The sequence below is a fragment of the Curcuma longa genome, chromosome 20 (assembly GCF_044706935.1).
Source record: "Curcuma longa cultivar G26 ecotype Majalengka, Jawa Barat chromosome 20, ITB_CL_G26_1.1, whole genome shotgun sequence".
NCBI lineage: Eukaryota > Viridiplantae > Streptophyta > Magnoliopsida > Zingiberales > Zingiberaceae > Curcuma > Curcuma longa.
The window spans coordinates 2,839,531-2,855,680 of NC_133880.1; the positions used below are offsets into that span (position 1 = coordinate 2,839,531).

The 16,150-nt window shown below is 38.6% G+C and overlaps 3 protein-coding genes across 4 annotated transcripts; 2 read left to right on the forward strand and 1 right to left on the reverse strand.

Moving 5' to 3' along the window:
* The first annotated feature begins 13 nt into the window (after positions 1-13).
* On the forward strand, positions 14-2,718 carry LOC141813828 (26S proteasome non-ATPase regulatory subunit 11 homolog). Of its 2 annotated transcripts, none has more exons than XM_074701818.1 (2): positions 14-117; positions 1,313-2,718. In XM_074701818.1, the coding sequence occupies exon 2, from the start codon at positions 1,315-1,317 to the stop codon at positions 2,581-2,583; it is 1,269 nt and encodes a 422-aa protein (XP_074557919.1). In that variant the 5' UTR covers positions 14-117; positions 1,313-1,314; the 3' UTR covers positions 2,584-2,718. The 2 variants fall into 2 exon arrangements, with proteins under 2 accessions (XP_074557919.1, XP_074557918.1); XM_074701817.1 differs by lacking the exon at positions 14-117 and adding an exon at positions 525-559 and having other exon boundaries at positions 1,269-2,718.
* Positions 2,719-3,299: 581 nt separating this feature from the next.
* Positions 3,300-6,241, reverse strand: LOC141813347 (V-type proton ATPase 16 kDa proteolipid subunit). The gene is made up of 3 exons (XM_074701298.1): positions 6,096-6,241; positions 5,699-5,984; positions 3,300-3,740 (listed from the first exon to the last, which is right to left on the reverse strand). The coding sequence occupies exons 1-3, from the start codon at positions 6,169-6,171 to the stop codon at positions 3,608-3,610; spliced, it is 495 nt and encodes a 164-aa protein (XP_074557399.1). The 5' UTR covers positions 6,172-6,241; the 3' UTR covers positions 3,300-3,607.
* A 3,269-nt stretch (positions 6,242-9,510) lies between these two features.
* On the forward strand, positions 9,511-14,759 carry LOC141813855 (uncharacterized protein At5g49945-like). The gene is made up of 3 exons (XM_074701848.1): positions 9,511-10,542; positions 14,002-14,205; positions 14,282-14,759. Exons 1-3 carry the CDS (start codon positions 9,547-9,549, stop codon positions 14,498-14,500), a joined length of 1,419 nt encoding a protein of 472 aa, XP_074557949.1. The 5' UTR covers positions 9,511-9,546; the 3' UTR covers positions 14,501-14,759.
* The last annotated feature ends 1,391 nt before the right edge of the window (positions 14,760-16,150 follow it).

Sequence of the window (16,150 nt, forward strand, 5' to 3'; positions counted from 1 at the left end):
CGAAGGGGAAAAGGTTGGCTGGCTGCGATCTCTCCCGTGCCCAAGCGAACCCCGCCGGCCGTCGCCAGTTTCGTCTGTGGTATACTACACATCGACATCACCTCGCATCAGCTGTAGGTAAATCTCTTCCCCAGTTTGGTTTTGGCGCGATTTCGAGATCTTGATTGGATTCTTGGATTTGGGAATAGTGGAGTTGGTCTCGTGGATCTGATGTGATATGGATCTGCTAAGAAAAGGTGGGGACTAGGTTGGGTTTCAATGATTCGCTTGTGTTTTGGTTTTCTTATCTTCTACCTTCGCGACGGATTCACGGAGGTTTTGTTGGTTGATGAACTAAACTCGAGGAAGTAGTAGTTGTCACGTTGAGAGTCATGATCTTGAAGTATGTCCCTCCCTTTGGATTCTTTCTGGTTTAGAACAGTCGCTTCTCCGTTGGGATTATTTAATTGCTATGGCTGTCCTGCAGCCCCTGGAGACTAGTTTGTTTGATAATTTCTAGCTGACCTCGATACAATCGAAAGGGAGGTCTCATAGTTTCAATGGATTGGGCGTGGAAATTGTACCTATATTTGGCTTGTATCTGAGGGCTGCTGATTGCTACCTTGTTTGTTGTTGATCCTTGTGATACTGTGCAGTTTGAGAGAAACAAGTACTGCAGTGATTCTTAGCTTTGATAGGCTTAGGAAATGAGATGAACAAACGGATCATGCTAGTTAACTGTTGATTTAGGCATCAACAATCAGTATTAGTTTAGTTAACTGAACCTTAAGCATGCATATAATCAGAGAGTTTAGTCTCTTCACACAAATTCGTTTAAATTATGTAGGAGTTACTATCGCCTGCTCGTGTGATACAAATTTTGATTGAGAAGTGGTAGAGTACTTCTATTGGTGAATATAACAAAAGCACTATGAATGGTAGTACTTGTTGCTTGAGTACTTCAGAATTTGTCACTCAAGTTAAAGAGTACGTGAATTGAGCTGTTATGAGGTTTCCTTGAAATAATAGGTCAAAGGATAGATTGGGGAGCGAGAGATAAGTCGAAGGATGATGGATCCTTTATCTCTTGCTTCCTTTGACAAAATAAAGAAGAGAACACTTGCTGCGTGATAAAATGTTTGCTTGAAAAGAAAATACTCTTTATGCTTAATAAGATATATTTTTCATGTCTGTGACTTTTGTTATTGTCATATTCTTGTAGCTAGTTTGAGACGATATTTATTGTCATAATTTTCAACTCGTCTTCTTTTAAATGCTATTTTTAATAGATGCTACCTCTCTGGTTTTGCATTCTGTACCTGTTCGATCATAGAAATGCAGTCCACGCACCTCCCTGCTACTTCTGATTCATTGGCACTAGCTATGGAGGCGAGAGATCATTCTGAGTCCATTGCTATTCTTTACGGTATTCTCAAGGACCCATCATCTTCCCCAGAGGCACTGCGCATAAAGGAACAGGCTATTTCAAATCTTACAGACCTCCTTACTCAAGAAAAGAAGGCTGAGAACTTAAGGAGTCTTTTGACCGAACTGAGGCCCTTTTTTGCTGTAATTCCAAAGGCCAAAACAGCAAAAATAGTGAGGGGGATCATAGATGCAGTCGCGAAGATACCGGGAACCTCAGATCTACAAATATCCCTTTGCAAGGAAATGGTGGAGTGGACCCGTGCCGAGAAACGCACATTTCTTAGGCAACGAGTTGAGGCAAAACTTGCAGCTCTGCTGATGGAAAGCAAAGAATATTCTGAGGCCTTATCCCTACTCTCAGGTCTCATCAAGGAGGTCAGAAGATTAGACGACAAACTACTACTCGTAGACATCGATCTTTTAGAGAGCAAGCTTCACTTTTCCTTGCGCAACTTGCCCAAGGCAAAAGCTTCATTGACTGCAGCGAGAACAGCTGCTAATGCCATTTACGTCCCGCCAGCACAACAAGGTAGCATCGATTTACTAAGCGGGATCCTTCATGCCGAAGAGAAGGACTACAAGACAGCTTACAGCTATTTCTTCGAAGCCTTTGAAGCATTCAACTCTCTCGAGGATCCTCGTGCAGTCTTTAGTCTCAAATACATGCTCTTGTGCAAGATCATGGTCAGCCAGGCCGACGATGTTGCTGGGATAATCTCTTCTAAGGCTGGCTTGCGGTACCTCGGTCCTGATTTGGATGCCATGAAAGCTGTCGCAGACGCACACTCAAAGCGCTCACTGAAGTTATTTGAAACTGCTCTGCGAGATTATAAGGCTCAATTGGAGGAAGATCCAATCGTCCATAGACATCTTTCATCTCTCTACGACACCCTCTTAGAGCAGAATCTTTGCAGACTGATTGAGCCCTACTCTAGGGTGGAGATTACTCATATTGCCGAGCTGATTGAATTGCCGGTTGATCACGTTGAGAAGAAGCTGTCACAGATGATACTCGACAAGAAGTTCACAGGCACTTTGGAACAGGGTGCAGGTTGCCTCATCATCTTTGATGACCTCAAGACGGATGCGATTTATCCGGCCACACTGGATACGATTGCCAACATCGGGAAAGTGGTCGACAGCCTTTATGTTCGATCAGCTCATATTATGTCATGAGGTCGTCTCCTTCACACTTTTTTAGGATATTCTGGGTATTGTTAAGTAGTATATTTTACTTTGGTTACCTTTTGCCACCAAATATCTGGATGTTTTTAACTGCAAAATGGATGGTTTCGGTTGTTGCGTTTTTTTTTTTCTGCATCTTAGGAGCTTCATCATTTTCTGTCAAGTTGGAATCTTTTCTCTGGTTGATTCACGTAAGAAATTCTACTTCTAAATGCTTTCTTCTAAGATGGTCATGAATGATGGAAGGAAAAACTCTTTAAGCCTCCTAAATTCATTGCTCTGCTACCCTTTTCTGTGCCTCGAATCTTGATTAACAATACCAAGGAATCCATTTTGATTGTAATTTCCTAGGATCACCAACTGTAGAAATGAATCTAACAGAAACAAGTGTGCAGTGGTAGCAGAAACTATGAAGCAACAGATCCTAAACTTGAGAAAACTTATGGCCAATTTCTTCCATCTGTGGAGTTGCTTGCCTTTAAGGTATTAGCATTCTCAAGGTGTGTATGAATACTGCAACATAACAAGGTTAGGTGAGTGTCAAGCTCCAGAAAAAAAAGAGAGAATTCCTTCCAACACAATCAGGGCTCGGCCACTGGAAGGGGGAAAATTTTTTACCTGGAACTGGAAGAGGTCCTTTTAGAATGAGCCAAAAGCATGAAATTCCCGTGATTTCGCCTAAACACACGGTATTAGTGAATGCAAAATTGCCAAATTTATACATTCTGAGTCAATTCATTCAACTGAAACTTATTTACTGATTACACAAATCCAGGTCCTTCACAGTTTGCCCACACGATGGCAATGTTATTGGTGGAAAAAAGGTCCTCTGCTTGATCTACAAGATCCAAGCAAAACACTATAAACCCTAGGATTTGATCTTGGGTCGAGTAATAAGATTCCTTTGTATCGCCTAAATAAAAGCACAACAACAAACTTCAAAAATAAACGTCTCTCCATTTCCTTGGAAACAAGTAGATAGGACATGGAGACCACAGCATCTTCTCCTGTTTTCCTAATCTGCACGAGATTGACCCGCTCGAGAAGAGAGGATGATCCCGACAATGAGACCATAGAGAGCTAGAGCTTCCGCAAAAATGAGAATTAGAATCATGCCCACAAATAGCTTTGGCTGTTGAGCATTTGCCCTGCAAACCACATTTACTATGATTAGTCAGAGAGTTGAAAACCGCTGATCAAGCAGCTACACTCCTCTATAATGGACCAGAGGGTTGAATTAGTCAGCCCATTCCGGCTGTTTTCTGGAGCGCCTCGGTTTATTCATTTCAGAAAACAAGTGCATTAGAAATCTAAACTTCAATGATTGATCACAAACAAGCATGAGCATGTGACTTTTCATGTCAAATCGCAATGTTTATGTTATATGTGCCTGAATTACACAAACTCAAGCATGAGTATCTAACATGGGTTCAAATTTGTGCATAACATTGTTATTTCTAATATTTCTTGCATATGACCAATAGAAACATCGAGCATCCATTTGGTGTTCTAGTGTAGGCATCCAACATAGATATGCAGGGTAGATGAAGAGTTAATGTACCAGAGCATACATATAAATTCAGGTTCCTAAATTAAACTCAAGCTGGACAGGGGACATATTGAACCTCTTACTTTTAAAATAGTCATTTTACCAATAGTTTCGATCTGTTTTCAAAATTGCCAACGGTTAATGTCTGTTACAGGTGCAAGATGATTTTTGAGTCACAAACATATGTTACGACTCATTTTAAAGTCGAGATCTAAAAAATCTCATGATTTTCAAAATTTAGGCGCAATCTTATTGGTAAATCAGCTTGCACCTATAAATTCAAGATTTAAACTATAGTCACATATTGACACTATAGGGGGTAAAACATGATTTGAAAACTCTGAGACATTTAAACAATAATATAATTTCAATTAAAAAAATAAGAAACAAAACAAATGAACTAGATAAATATTAAAAACTACTACCAAACAATCATTGTATTTCATGAATAGCAAGTAAAATCTACTTGTCTAACCTTTTTTTTTTTTTTTTTTTTTGAGATGTTATCAATTGCTACACATCCTATAAATAATCACATTATTTCTTTCGTCTTCCTACTCCTTCGCGTGCAAGATGCCCCCAAGGTCTTGCAGGGGCTCTGAATTCACTACATCCATGGTTACATAACTAATTTTAGATGCAGCTCTAACAAACTTTTTGGGTTCTCCCCATATGTTGCTTGTTTGACATTCCTAAAACAATCATTGGATGCCAAAACACCCCAGTCGAAGACAATTTACCATCCTCTGCTACTTGTTTTGCTAACATCATTTTGAAACCATTCTGTTTGTTATCATTCACATTCCCTTCATCACTATCACTAACCAGACACATCTGCAACAATTAGCCTCAAATGATCTATTAGAAAAACCTATGCATCTCTATGTTACTGTATGTGTACTCCACAAGCGTGTGGAGGTCGAGTGTGATATCCCACCCGAAGAGGATAGACAAAGAATCTAAGTATTGAAAATGAATGATCAACTAGTAAAATCAGGTAAACCACTACCTAACTACTCTACTGCAGCAAAAAGTGGAATTTATCGTCCCAACGGCTCCACACAATCGGCCCCACGATCAGGAGATAAATCAGTACAGTTGACCACTACGAAAAGGGACATTGTCTTACTTTGTCGAGATTCGACCAACCAACACAATCATACCCCGAAGGCTACTACTTAGCTACTCTAAAAAAAATGATAATCTCAGTTAGTCGCATTGACTCAATCCCTGGGGTAACAGATCCGGTCCCACGGAAGTTTTCCCACCGACCACCAGGGTAAATCGGAAAACGCATACAGCGACCAATCCAGATGCCCAACATCCTTTGATTGCGTTCCCCATTTGGAGGAAAATTTGCAAATACGCCATAGCACAATTACAACCATCCTATTGCACCATTGCCTCAGGGCCTCTTAGCTACTCTAATAATAACAATGAGTGGTTGTTCATGGTATAATCAAACAAATCAATGAAGACTAAGAGAGACAGATGCCACCGAGTTCATATCAATATATGCAACCAATTCGAAAGCACAAAACATGGAAGCGGCGCTACCTGACTCCAGCATCCCCGACGATCCCAATCGCCATTCCGGCGGAAAGGCCGGCGAGGCCGCAAGCGAGCCCCGAGGAAAGGTGGGCGTACCCATCGAAGAGGTAGTACGACTTGGCCTTGGGGTTTATGCCCGTGCTAATGATCACAGCAATGATCAGGCCATAGATCCCGAGCACTCCGGCCATGACGACGGGCACGATCGACTTCATCACGAGCTCCGGCCGCATCACGCCCATCGACGCCACGCCGACGCCGCTCTTCGCCGTCCCATACGCCGCACCCATGCCTCCGTACAACAAGAAGAAGAGGAAACTCCGATCAAAACCAGATGTTTAGGATCAAACGGCAGCAACGCCAAAATAAAGCCTTAGGAAAGGGACGGATCGTGAGGGATTACATGAGAAGACGAGGGCCGCAGCGGCTCCGAGGAAGCCGAAGAAGGGGGCGGTCTCGTCGCCGCTGAAGCTCGACATGGCGGGGCGGTGGTCGTTTTGAATCCCTAATTTCCTGAGGGAGAAGACGAGGACGAATCGAGAGCGTGGAGTTTGGGGATCGCAGGTAGGACCGAAGAAGTTAATGATTGGAGATTAGTACCGAATAATACGCCTTCCCTTTTTATTCAAATTACATGATTTGCCACCGAAAGGAGGACAATAGCAGTCTTAAATAAGGTTTTTTGGTCATTTGATGGCCATTTTGGTTGGTGGATGTGATTATACCACGTGGATCCTTTAACATAGATACAAAAATTTAACTGCACGTATTCAGATTGGTCCCCGTTAATACAAAAATTCTGATAATGCAACTGCCGCTCTATTTGCAGATGATAAAAATTCAAAAAATAAAATAAAATATTTATATTTTTTTAATTTGAAAGAAATACAAAATTTATTAACATAATATGTGTTAATTTGTTTGAAAGAAAAAAAAAAAAATTAAATATATAAAATTATAAAAAATATTTTTACTTTTAAAAAAAAGACAACATATGTGAAGAACAGATGAAAAATTATAAAATTCTATCAATATTACATATAAAAGTTAAAATATATAAAGTTTTAAAATAGACAACGCATGTTTTTTTAAATAAATCCTGTTATTGTAGAAAAAGAAAATTATGATTATCTATTTCTGTCCTCTTGAGTCTTGTTCTCGAAAAAATTTACAACAAGGATCAACATCGATGTTGACATCATGAAGTACGAGCAGTTGAACATTGAACGATGACGACGCACGTTATGTGAGGAGCGATAGCGCAAAGATGAAATATCTAAATAAATGAGTTAATTTAAAAATTAATATTTTAAAATAAAAATAAAATTAAAATAAAATATTTTTAAATTCTCCTTTCCCTTCCTTGCACTCTAAATCAGAGTATAAAAAATTCTAATGATTCATGAACATAGAAAGGATAAATTTACCCTTTTCACCCCTTCTCCTCTTTAACTCATCCATCCCAAACAAAGCTAAAAATTCTCTTTCTCCTTATTTACCCTCCCCTCCCCTTACCTCACTTCCTTCCAAACAAAGCGTAAAATTTGCAAACGAATGGAATTCAGTTACTTGCTGCTTGCTATGCAGTCGGTGATCCAACATCACATGAAGTTATCTGTATTCATGTGTTGTGCTACAAAAAATACAGCATATTTCTACTGCAATCAGCTTGTCACAATGTACAACCAAATGGGTTAATCTTGTTATTAACCAATTGTTATTGGTTTGTAATGCGCACATTGTTTCTCCACTATTGCCGATTACTTCATTCTCACCATCAAAAAGTGCATCTATCCATCCGTCAAATTGAAAGCCTTTGAGCATGTCTAAAAGCTTGTCTCAAGTCTATCGCATCAAGAACAAATAAATTGAATGCTACTACTGCTAAACTAAACAATGTCTGGAATAAGAGATATGAACATGTACTGTGATGTGGTTATCTTATATGTGTAGCACATGGTTATCTTCTTGAATGGGGTTCCCTTTTATGATAACAAGCCCTTCTAGCAAGTGCTACTGATATCAGTTGGCAGCATCACACGACAAAAATACATCGAAAATAATATGCTCATGCTTATATGAACTTATCTAGTTGTATTGCAGAACCATATCAGTTCATCACAGATAAAATTTCTGTTAGGTTTTTCAACTGGTATGGAGACAGAGAAGAAGGGCTTACTTCAACCAAACAATTTCATTTCCCTTCTATTTCATACGTATGGATTACAAATAAGATGTGCAGCACATGGTTATCTTCTTTGTATGGGATTCCCTTTTAAGATAACAAGCCTTTCTAGCAAGTACTACTGATATCATTTGGCAGCATCACACGACAAAAATACGTCGAAAATAATATGCTCATGCTTTATATGAACCTATCTAGATGTATTGCAGAACCAGATCAGTTAATCACACATAAAATTTCTGTTAGGTTTTTTGGCTGGTATGGAGACAGAGAAGAAGAGCTTACTTCAACCAAACAATTTCATTTCCCTTCTATTTCATATGTATGGATTACAAATAAGATGTGCAGCACATGGTTATCTTCTTTGTATGGGATTCCCTTTTACGATAACAAGGCCTTCTAGCAAGTGCTACTGATATCATTTGGCAGCATCGCATGACAAAAATACGTCGAAAATAATATGCTCATGCTTATATGAACTTATCTAGATGTATTGCAGAACCATATCAGTTCATCACAGATAAAATTTCTGTTAGGTTTTTCGGCTGGCATGGAGACAGAGAAGAAGGGCTTACTTCAACCAAACAATTTCATTTCCCTTCTATTTCCTCCCATCCAAATAAATGCAATACTAGTTATGCATAAACGTTGCTAAGTTTTATTACCGATATTGTCTTGTATAGATCTCAATGTATAGTAAACTTCGTGCAGCAACTCTAAATAGTTTGGATTTACATGGCTTGAAGACGATGACTACTTTGGTTTTGTGCAAGTTAGAACTGATAGACTATTTAGGGAAAACAACTATTGCCATGATCTATTACTATAACCAAATTATAGCTCCTCAAGGAATAGAGATAGATAAGGGGGAATAGTAGTGCAATTTACCTTAAAGTTTTATGCTTACTAAAATGAAGCCAATTTCAAGTTCTAGAGGCGAATGTTGTGCTAGAAACTGAGCTGAAGCCTTAAAAAACGATATTAGGATCCGATTGCAGTAGAACATGGAGAAAAAAAACTCCAAATGTGAATCTCAAGTTGTTGACACTGCAATTACCAAAAAGAAAGGTATTTTCCCCCCTTTTGCCATCGAGAGCATCTGCTGAAGCCATGTATTTCCTCGAATTTCAAATCCCAGGAAAAGCTATAACAAGGAACCCTAATCCAAAGACAATACATAGTCTAGAATAGAGAGAAACAGAGAGAGAGACAGTACGTTGCCTTGTACACGGGCACGAGGCAGCGCCGGGATTCAGCGACGGCATTGCTGACATCTCCGAAGGCGACGATGGAATCACGGAGTGCGACGGACTGCGAGTGGAGACGAGAGGCCACCAATAAGAAAGTGGGTGCAGAAGTCGGTAAATAAAATACGCAAGCCTTTTCCGCAACCCGGTCTAGAACCGACTGGTTTTATCTGATCAGATGCTTCGCCCGAGCCGGCTTTTTCTTAACCGACACGTACTGGAATAGTAAATGACGTCAAAATGGCATCCATGATGTCATTAAGAAAGGTATGACCTATATAATTTATAGATATCGTGTTTCCTAGTAATTGAAATACAGAAAATCCTGTGCTTCGAACTATTCGTGATGAATTAAAAATTAGAAGCCCTTGTCGACTCCTTGTCTTTGTCTCTCTCTCTCCGCCCTCTGCCAAGCGAAGTCGATGGCGATCCGGTGGCCGCGTGCCCTCACCGCCGTAGTTGTTCCCCGGGGCGACACCTTCCTGCTCGTGGTGGCCCTCCTCTCCATCGTGTCCCTTCTCACCCACGAGCTCTCTCGCCGCTCAGTCCTCGCCGCCGACTTCGAGGGATTTGACTCCGACGAATTCGAGGAGGCGGAAGATATCACCTACCACGAAGACCTCCCTCTATCCGGATCCGTTACGCCTCCTTCCACCTCGCTCTCTCAATCCGCCTCCCCGGAGACCCACCACGGTCCCCCATCCGCTCCCAACCCCCCTCCGGCTTCCGATCTCTGGGACGAAGATGAGTTTGAGGGTATACCAGTCTCCGCCCCGCCTCCTGATCTTACCGCATCACCTGAAGGGGAGCTCCCTTCTCCCTCTGTTCCATCGCCTTCTCCTCCGCCGCCATCCATCAGATCGTACACCACGGAGATCATCTGCGTCAGCTTCCTGATTTGTTTCGTAATCAATTATTTCACCGGGAAGCGCGAGAACGAGACCATCGCCCTTGCCTGGGCCACCAAGTTTGCCACCAAAGACTCCATCTTTGAGAAGAACTTCAGCCTCTTGGGCACCGGAGACGGCAAGGACACTCCTCTCCTATTGAAGGAGGGACAGGACGTCTTCAAGTTCTATGCCAGCGGTCGGAGATTCTGCCAGAGTTTGCTAGCCACGATGGAAATGCGGAGCCGGCACGACCTGATCTCGAGGACGCTTGATTTGGTGTTTTCGAAGAAGGATGTGATCACTTTTGAGGTGGTTATGAATGAGGAAGCGATGGATCACGTCGTCCTGGCAGTAGCAAGGAGGAAGTTGGCAAAGAATATGCACAAGGAAGAGAGGGACCTGCAAAGGTTTGCAAATCCAGGGATGAACCCACCGTCTGGAAGGAAGTGGTTGGCAGATGAGCTAATGGTCGTCACGGAATCAAAAGAAGTCGCTGGAGATCTGATAACTGATGCCGTTCTAGATCAGGTTTGTCTTTTCTTTTTCATTTTTTGTGCTTTCTGTGTAATATGCATGCGGTGCTCACCTTTTGCAGGGAAATTGTGCAAGAGATTTGCATTTCCTTTCGTCAAAATCCAAATAATCTTTGTTTGCAATTTTGAAGGATGTTGGAATTCCACTGGATAGTGGAGCTTAAAACCACTATATTTGATGATATTGTTAGCTACCAACTCTACATCCTTAATAAATCTCCTAAATTGACTGTCTTTAGAATGAAATAATTGTAAAGAGAAAAATAATTGCTAGAAGTGGTAAACAAAAAATCATAGAATATATATGTGTTGATCACACAGTAGAAAATGCACATAACTCAGAATGTTCATCACAACTATTGAAATCAATCGTCTTAACTTTATTTTTGCAACATTAGATGATATGACAATGTGATAAATTTGCTAGAAGTGCATGATCTTTCATTGCATCTTTATGAAGCAAAGTATAGTAGTTGTCATAATCTGATCTATTCTTTTAGCGATAATCTGAACCCTAAACTGTAATCTATAAGAATATATTCCTTTGATCTTGAATTGACCTTCTACATTGAATATTACAAGGAAACTTTATATTTTTTTTCTTTGAATCAATACATCATTCTAGATTTATGCATATATATATTTCACTCTCACTTGTCAGAATAGGCATGTGCAATTGTGAGATTTTTATAATACATTCTTCTTCATGGGTTTCTTTAATACATGTCGATGGCAATATCATCAATAGGATTAATTTGACCTAATTATTATCAGGATATGTCTACTTCTTGGTTTTGTGCATGTAATTAGCCTTGTCAAACTATTGATTTTCTTCCCTCAGCTTATGTTGGAGTTGCTCTTATTTCTATAACTGCCGAGTAATGGAATTATTGTCATTGTCGAACAAGCCATATGTTAGTTTCAACTATTTGGGATTGGCTAACTATTTAGAGTTGTTTTCCCATGCATATATCATGTAATGATTTGTGCTGGTACAGTCCAGAACACTTGTGTCTGATCTCATTATATGTTGCATTAGTTACCTGTTTCTAGATTTTACATGCTTGCAAGCATTAACAAGAAAAAGGGATTTGTAATTCTTGCTGATGATAATGAGGCATAAGAAAACAACAAATCTAAACAGAGACTGAAGCAGTAAGATAGTATCTCCTTGCCTATTAAGTAGCATTGTCATCATTAAATTTTGTCATATTGTTATTGATGGAATCAAACCAAGTGAATTTCTCACTAAATCCCTTGTGTTTATATTGGAACTTCTTAATTGTTATGGATGATGCATATTTTATTTGATCAATCAATAATATTGATGTGAAGGAGATGTATTATTAAATATGGTTAAGGCAATGTGAATTTGCATGCTTGCCTGCTGACAGAAGAACCTCATTTTTGGACTTTGATAGGATTCATGGCATTCTTTGTCTTGATCCAATATGTAGCTCCTCCAGCAATGTAGCATTACAGACTTCATTGAAGGATTAGTTCCATCTAGTTGACCCAATAGTTGGATGGCTTCTTGTTGTGTTGTTATAATATTTTTTTTGTGTTTTTTCTCCCATCTCCCACTACCATTGCTCTTCTAGCAAATATGGATTTAAAACATTTACAACTTTCTGTACCCATCCACTTAGGTGTTGTACTTTCATTTGACAATTGTGTCCATATGAGGAAAAGCGGATGCAATGTTCGGTAGTGGCAGATCTCTTTGTTTCATTTAGTGCAATCCTCTCAATAACCTCACTCATTTAAATCCTAACTTTGGCATAAAAAATGATCTACAATTTGTGCAAGTTACTTGAAAAAAGAAAATCATTTGTCATTGATCTTGGCTCCCTTGATTCCTGATTTTCTGTTGCACCGGATAACATATCTTCCTTCTCATGTCATACCATATTCTATTATTTATTATGTCCAACTATGTGTGTCATTATTGTCATTATTTTTTAGTCCATGTTTGAAACATTATCTGTTGGCATGGTTGACATTACTGATTTGAGTACTTGTATATCCAAGTTTCAGTCCATGTTTGAACTTTGAAACATCATGAGTTTAAAGGATAGCTCGGTGCACGAAGCTCCTATCAATACGGGTTCCAGGAAAAAGTCAGACCATATTAGGTCTATTGTACACAGCCTTGCCCTGCATCGCAAAAAGTTGTTTCTGCGACTCGAACCTGTGATCATAAGGTCACACGACAACAACTTTACCCACGACTCGAACTTTGAAACATCATGAGTTTGATCCACTTTAAACATATATAAACAGCAATCATGTTTGTTTTGTGGTTTCTATCTTGGTTTCATTTTCCACTTGCATCATCTTATGTGAAACTGCTACAAAGATTTTCTTTAATAGGACTCTGGTTCTTATCAGACCCATTGCTAGCTATTGAGCTGATGGAAATAAATAATTTGATGGTCATCTCATCTATTAAATAAATAAATTGAGGTATTACCTAAAGAATCTTCTGTTGCTCATCCTAAAGTTTTTATGGGTCTCTGTTTAGGGCATTGAAACTCAATCTGAAGATTTTCTCCAAAATCTTGATTATCTTTTTACGTCATCAATGTGGAGGATATAATTTCAAATCCTGACCCATTCCTATTGCTTGTTTGTATGAATCTTTGATTTGCACTACTGCAATCTCACTGATGATCCAAGTTGAACTTGGACTTGACTATGAAAAAAGTTGTCATTAATCTAGAAGCCAAGCAATTTTCTGATAGTTTTGGCTTTGGGGCTTTGGGAGTGCTATGATATTTTACAACAAATTACAATTTGTCTACCAGCTATTGTGGAATTAGCTCTGACATTTGTATGGAATGTTGCCAAAGTCAAGTTGGGGGGATTGAGTTGAGTTCGGATTAGGTCGAATGAGGCTAGTTTGAATTGGAAGTAGTTTGGCTAAAGCCAACAGGTAAGTAGGATGATTGTTAATTGCCTGAGTTGTGCTGGGGTTCATTTGAATTGGCTTAGGATGATGAAGGATGGGAAGAGATGAGTGGTTATGATGGAAGGGAAGCTTGGTTGGAATCGTTTAGTCTCATGGGTTGAAGCGGGGTTAGAAGTGTGGCACAACCCGATGTGAAGCCAGTGTTTGAGTTGGAGAAAACTTTGCTGCCTTGCATATGGTCAAGATAGCCCCTAATGGATGGAGTCTCTTGCCTTTCATAGGCTTTAGAAGTGAGCGCCCATTCAGTGGCCTACATGACATGTACCTTTTAATAGCTCCCTTGAAGAAACATGATCATATGCACAGAAAATTCAGCGTGCCTATACATGATGCTAAGCTAAATATGTATATGGTGTTGTTTCCTTAAATAAATGAATTATAACTGCTAGATCTTTAGATGACGGTTCTTAAAGTGGTTCATATTTACATATCTTTGTTTTGTGCTTGTTTTTGAAAACAAGAGCATCTGTTTATGCACTTCAGGTCTTTGGCGAGAAGGCATTTGAGAAGTTTGGGAAATGGTTCATCTCTCTGCATTTCTCTGATCAACGTCCAGTCACTCACAAGAGGATTCTCACATTCAAGTTTGCACTTCCAGATGCTAATAGCATGTCAGACATGACTACATTAGTTGCTCTCGTACCATATTACATCGACTTAATTGGGCGATACAAACTAAGTTCTCATGTGAGTGAAGTTATTCTATTTTGATCACTTGTGGCATCTGTTGATGACAATTTTGACCATTTCTTATGTTCTACAGGTCCGTTCCAAAACCGAAGCTGTCAGAGCAAAGATTGCCCAAGAAGTACACAGAGAACTCCTGAACCTGAGACAAGAAACTATCCAGAGAAAGAAAGCAGAAAGGAAAGAAGTGGAAACCAAGCTCAGCGGTGAGGCACTTCGCAAGAAAGAAGAGAAAGAGCGCGCTCGGCAACTGAAGAAGTCGATGCCAAAGGTCAAAATGCTTCGATCTCACTAGAATGTTGTTGAGCACCCTTCTCGCCGTTGGGGATGCTCAGCAAAACTGTCCTCCTACCATTTCTGAATACAAACTGGAGTTATGCAAATTCAGTAGTGAAACATTTCTAGTCTTACTCATGATAGTGTTCAACATATTAATTGTAGTGACTTAAGGTGATTAAGTGCACTACTTTTTGGAGCTAATACATTTCTATTTAGGCTAAAATACCATGGCAATCCTTGTCTGTTTACAACTTGAAGCAAACTTTTTCTTTTAATGTATTTTTATGGTTTACAATTGTGCTCACTGCTCAACTAGTGTCAACTGTACTCATGGAAAGTAAATGAGCATCATTTGTTACCACAAATCATGGTTACAAACACAGATATTTAATGCTTTCTCTTTCTTTTGTTTGTTAGAACATTAGATTTCCCAACGAATATGTAAACAAAGAATTTTTTTGATGCTTATAAATCTTTTGTGATGTTAAGAACAAGTTTATTCGTTTCCTGTAAAGTAAGAAAATTATTGTTCCAATTTAGTGCATGAATCATGAGTAGGACAAGCGACAAAGTGCAGCTCCACTTGCACTTGCCCCTTGCCCTTGCCCCTTGCCCTTGCCCAACAACCGTTTTAATTGTCGATAGTGACTTTTATGTATTTATTTCCCTCCCTTCCAACTCACTTGAATAATTATGAGCAGTAGTATGAAATTGAGGTGGCTGGTAATGGAGCCAACTGCTCGTCATACAATTTGATTTGATCTAATTTGAATTGTATTGATAAGCAATGATAAGAGGTAGGATGAATTTTTATATAATAAGAGTTTGATTTCCACTTAAGATATCTTTTATATATATACCGTGTTTGAATTATTCGTGATATTGGATCATAGTTATGATCGATAAAAAATTTTCATGAGACTTGACCTATTACTTTTAAGATTAATCAGTTTCAAGAACACCTAAATTAATTAATTATATATATATATATATATATATATATATATATATATATATATATTTGAATGTTTTAAACATATGTAAATCAAATAATTAATTAAGATAGAATATTAATTATATTTTTTTAAAAAATATTAAATAATACTTTATTTATATAATGAGGGTTTATTGTAGGGTATCTCATACCTCATGGTATTCAAATCATTTGTGATGTTCGACTGTCCATCATGATCCATTTATATTTTTTGAATTTATCTTGGTGGTGAATGCAAAATTTTTATAGGATTTGAACGGTCACTTTCAAGATTAATCAGTTCAAAAAATTAAAGCTTTCGGAACATGGTTGAATTGATTATTGTGGGATAGATTTATTAAAGTGGATAAAGGTCGAATCTCAGTAAATCGATTTTGGCATAAATTTTTTTGGTTCTTAAAAAGAAATAGTTTGAAAAAGTTCAATTATAGGAAATGAATTTTTAGGTGCATATTTCTTAATATCAAGTTACTAAAAGGTGCCAAATTTTTATTGATATATATATATATATATATATATATATATATATATCAATAAAAAAAATATCCAAACCCTTTTTATTGCTTTGTTTATATATATATATATATATATATATTTCATTTTGTGGGAAATACCTTCTCTGTAGTAATCAACTATAACTTTTCAATTTAGCTCCTCATATATGATCATAAA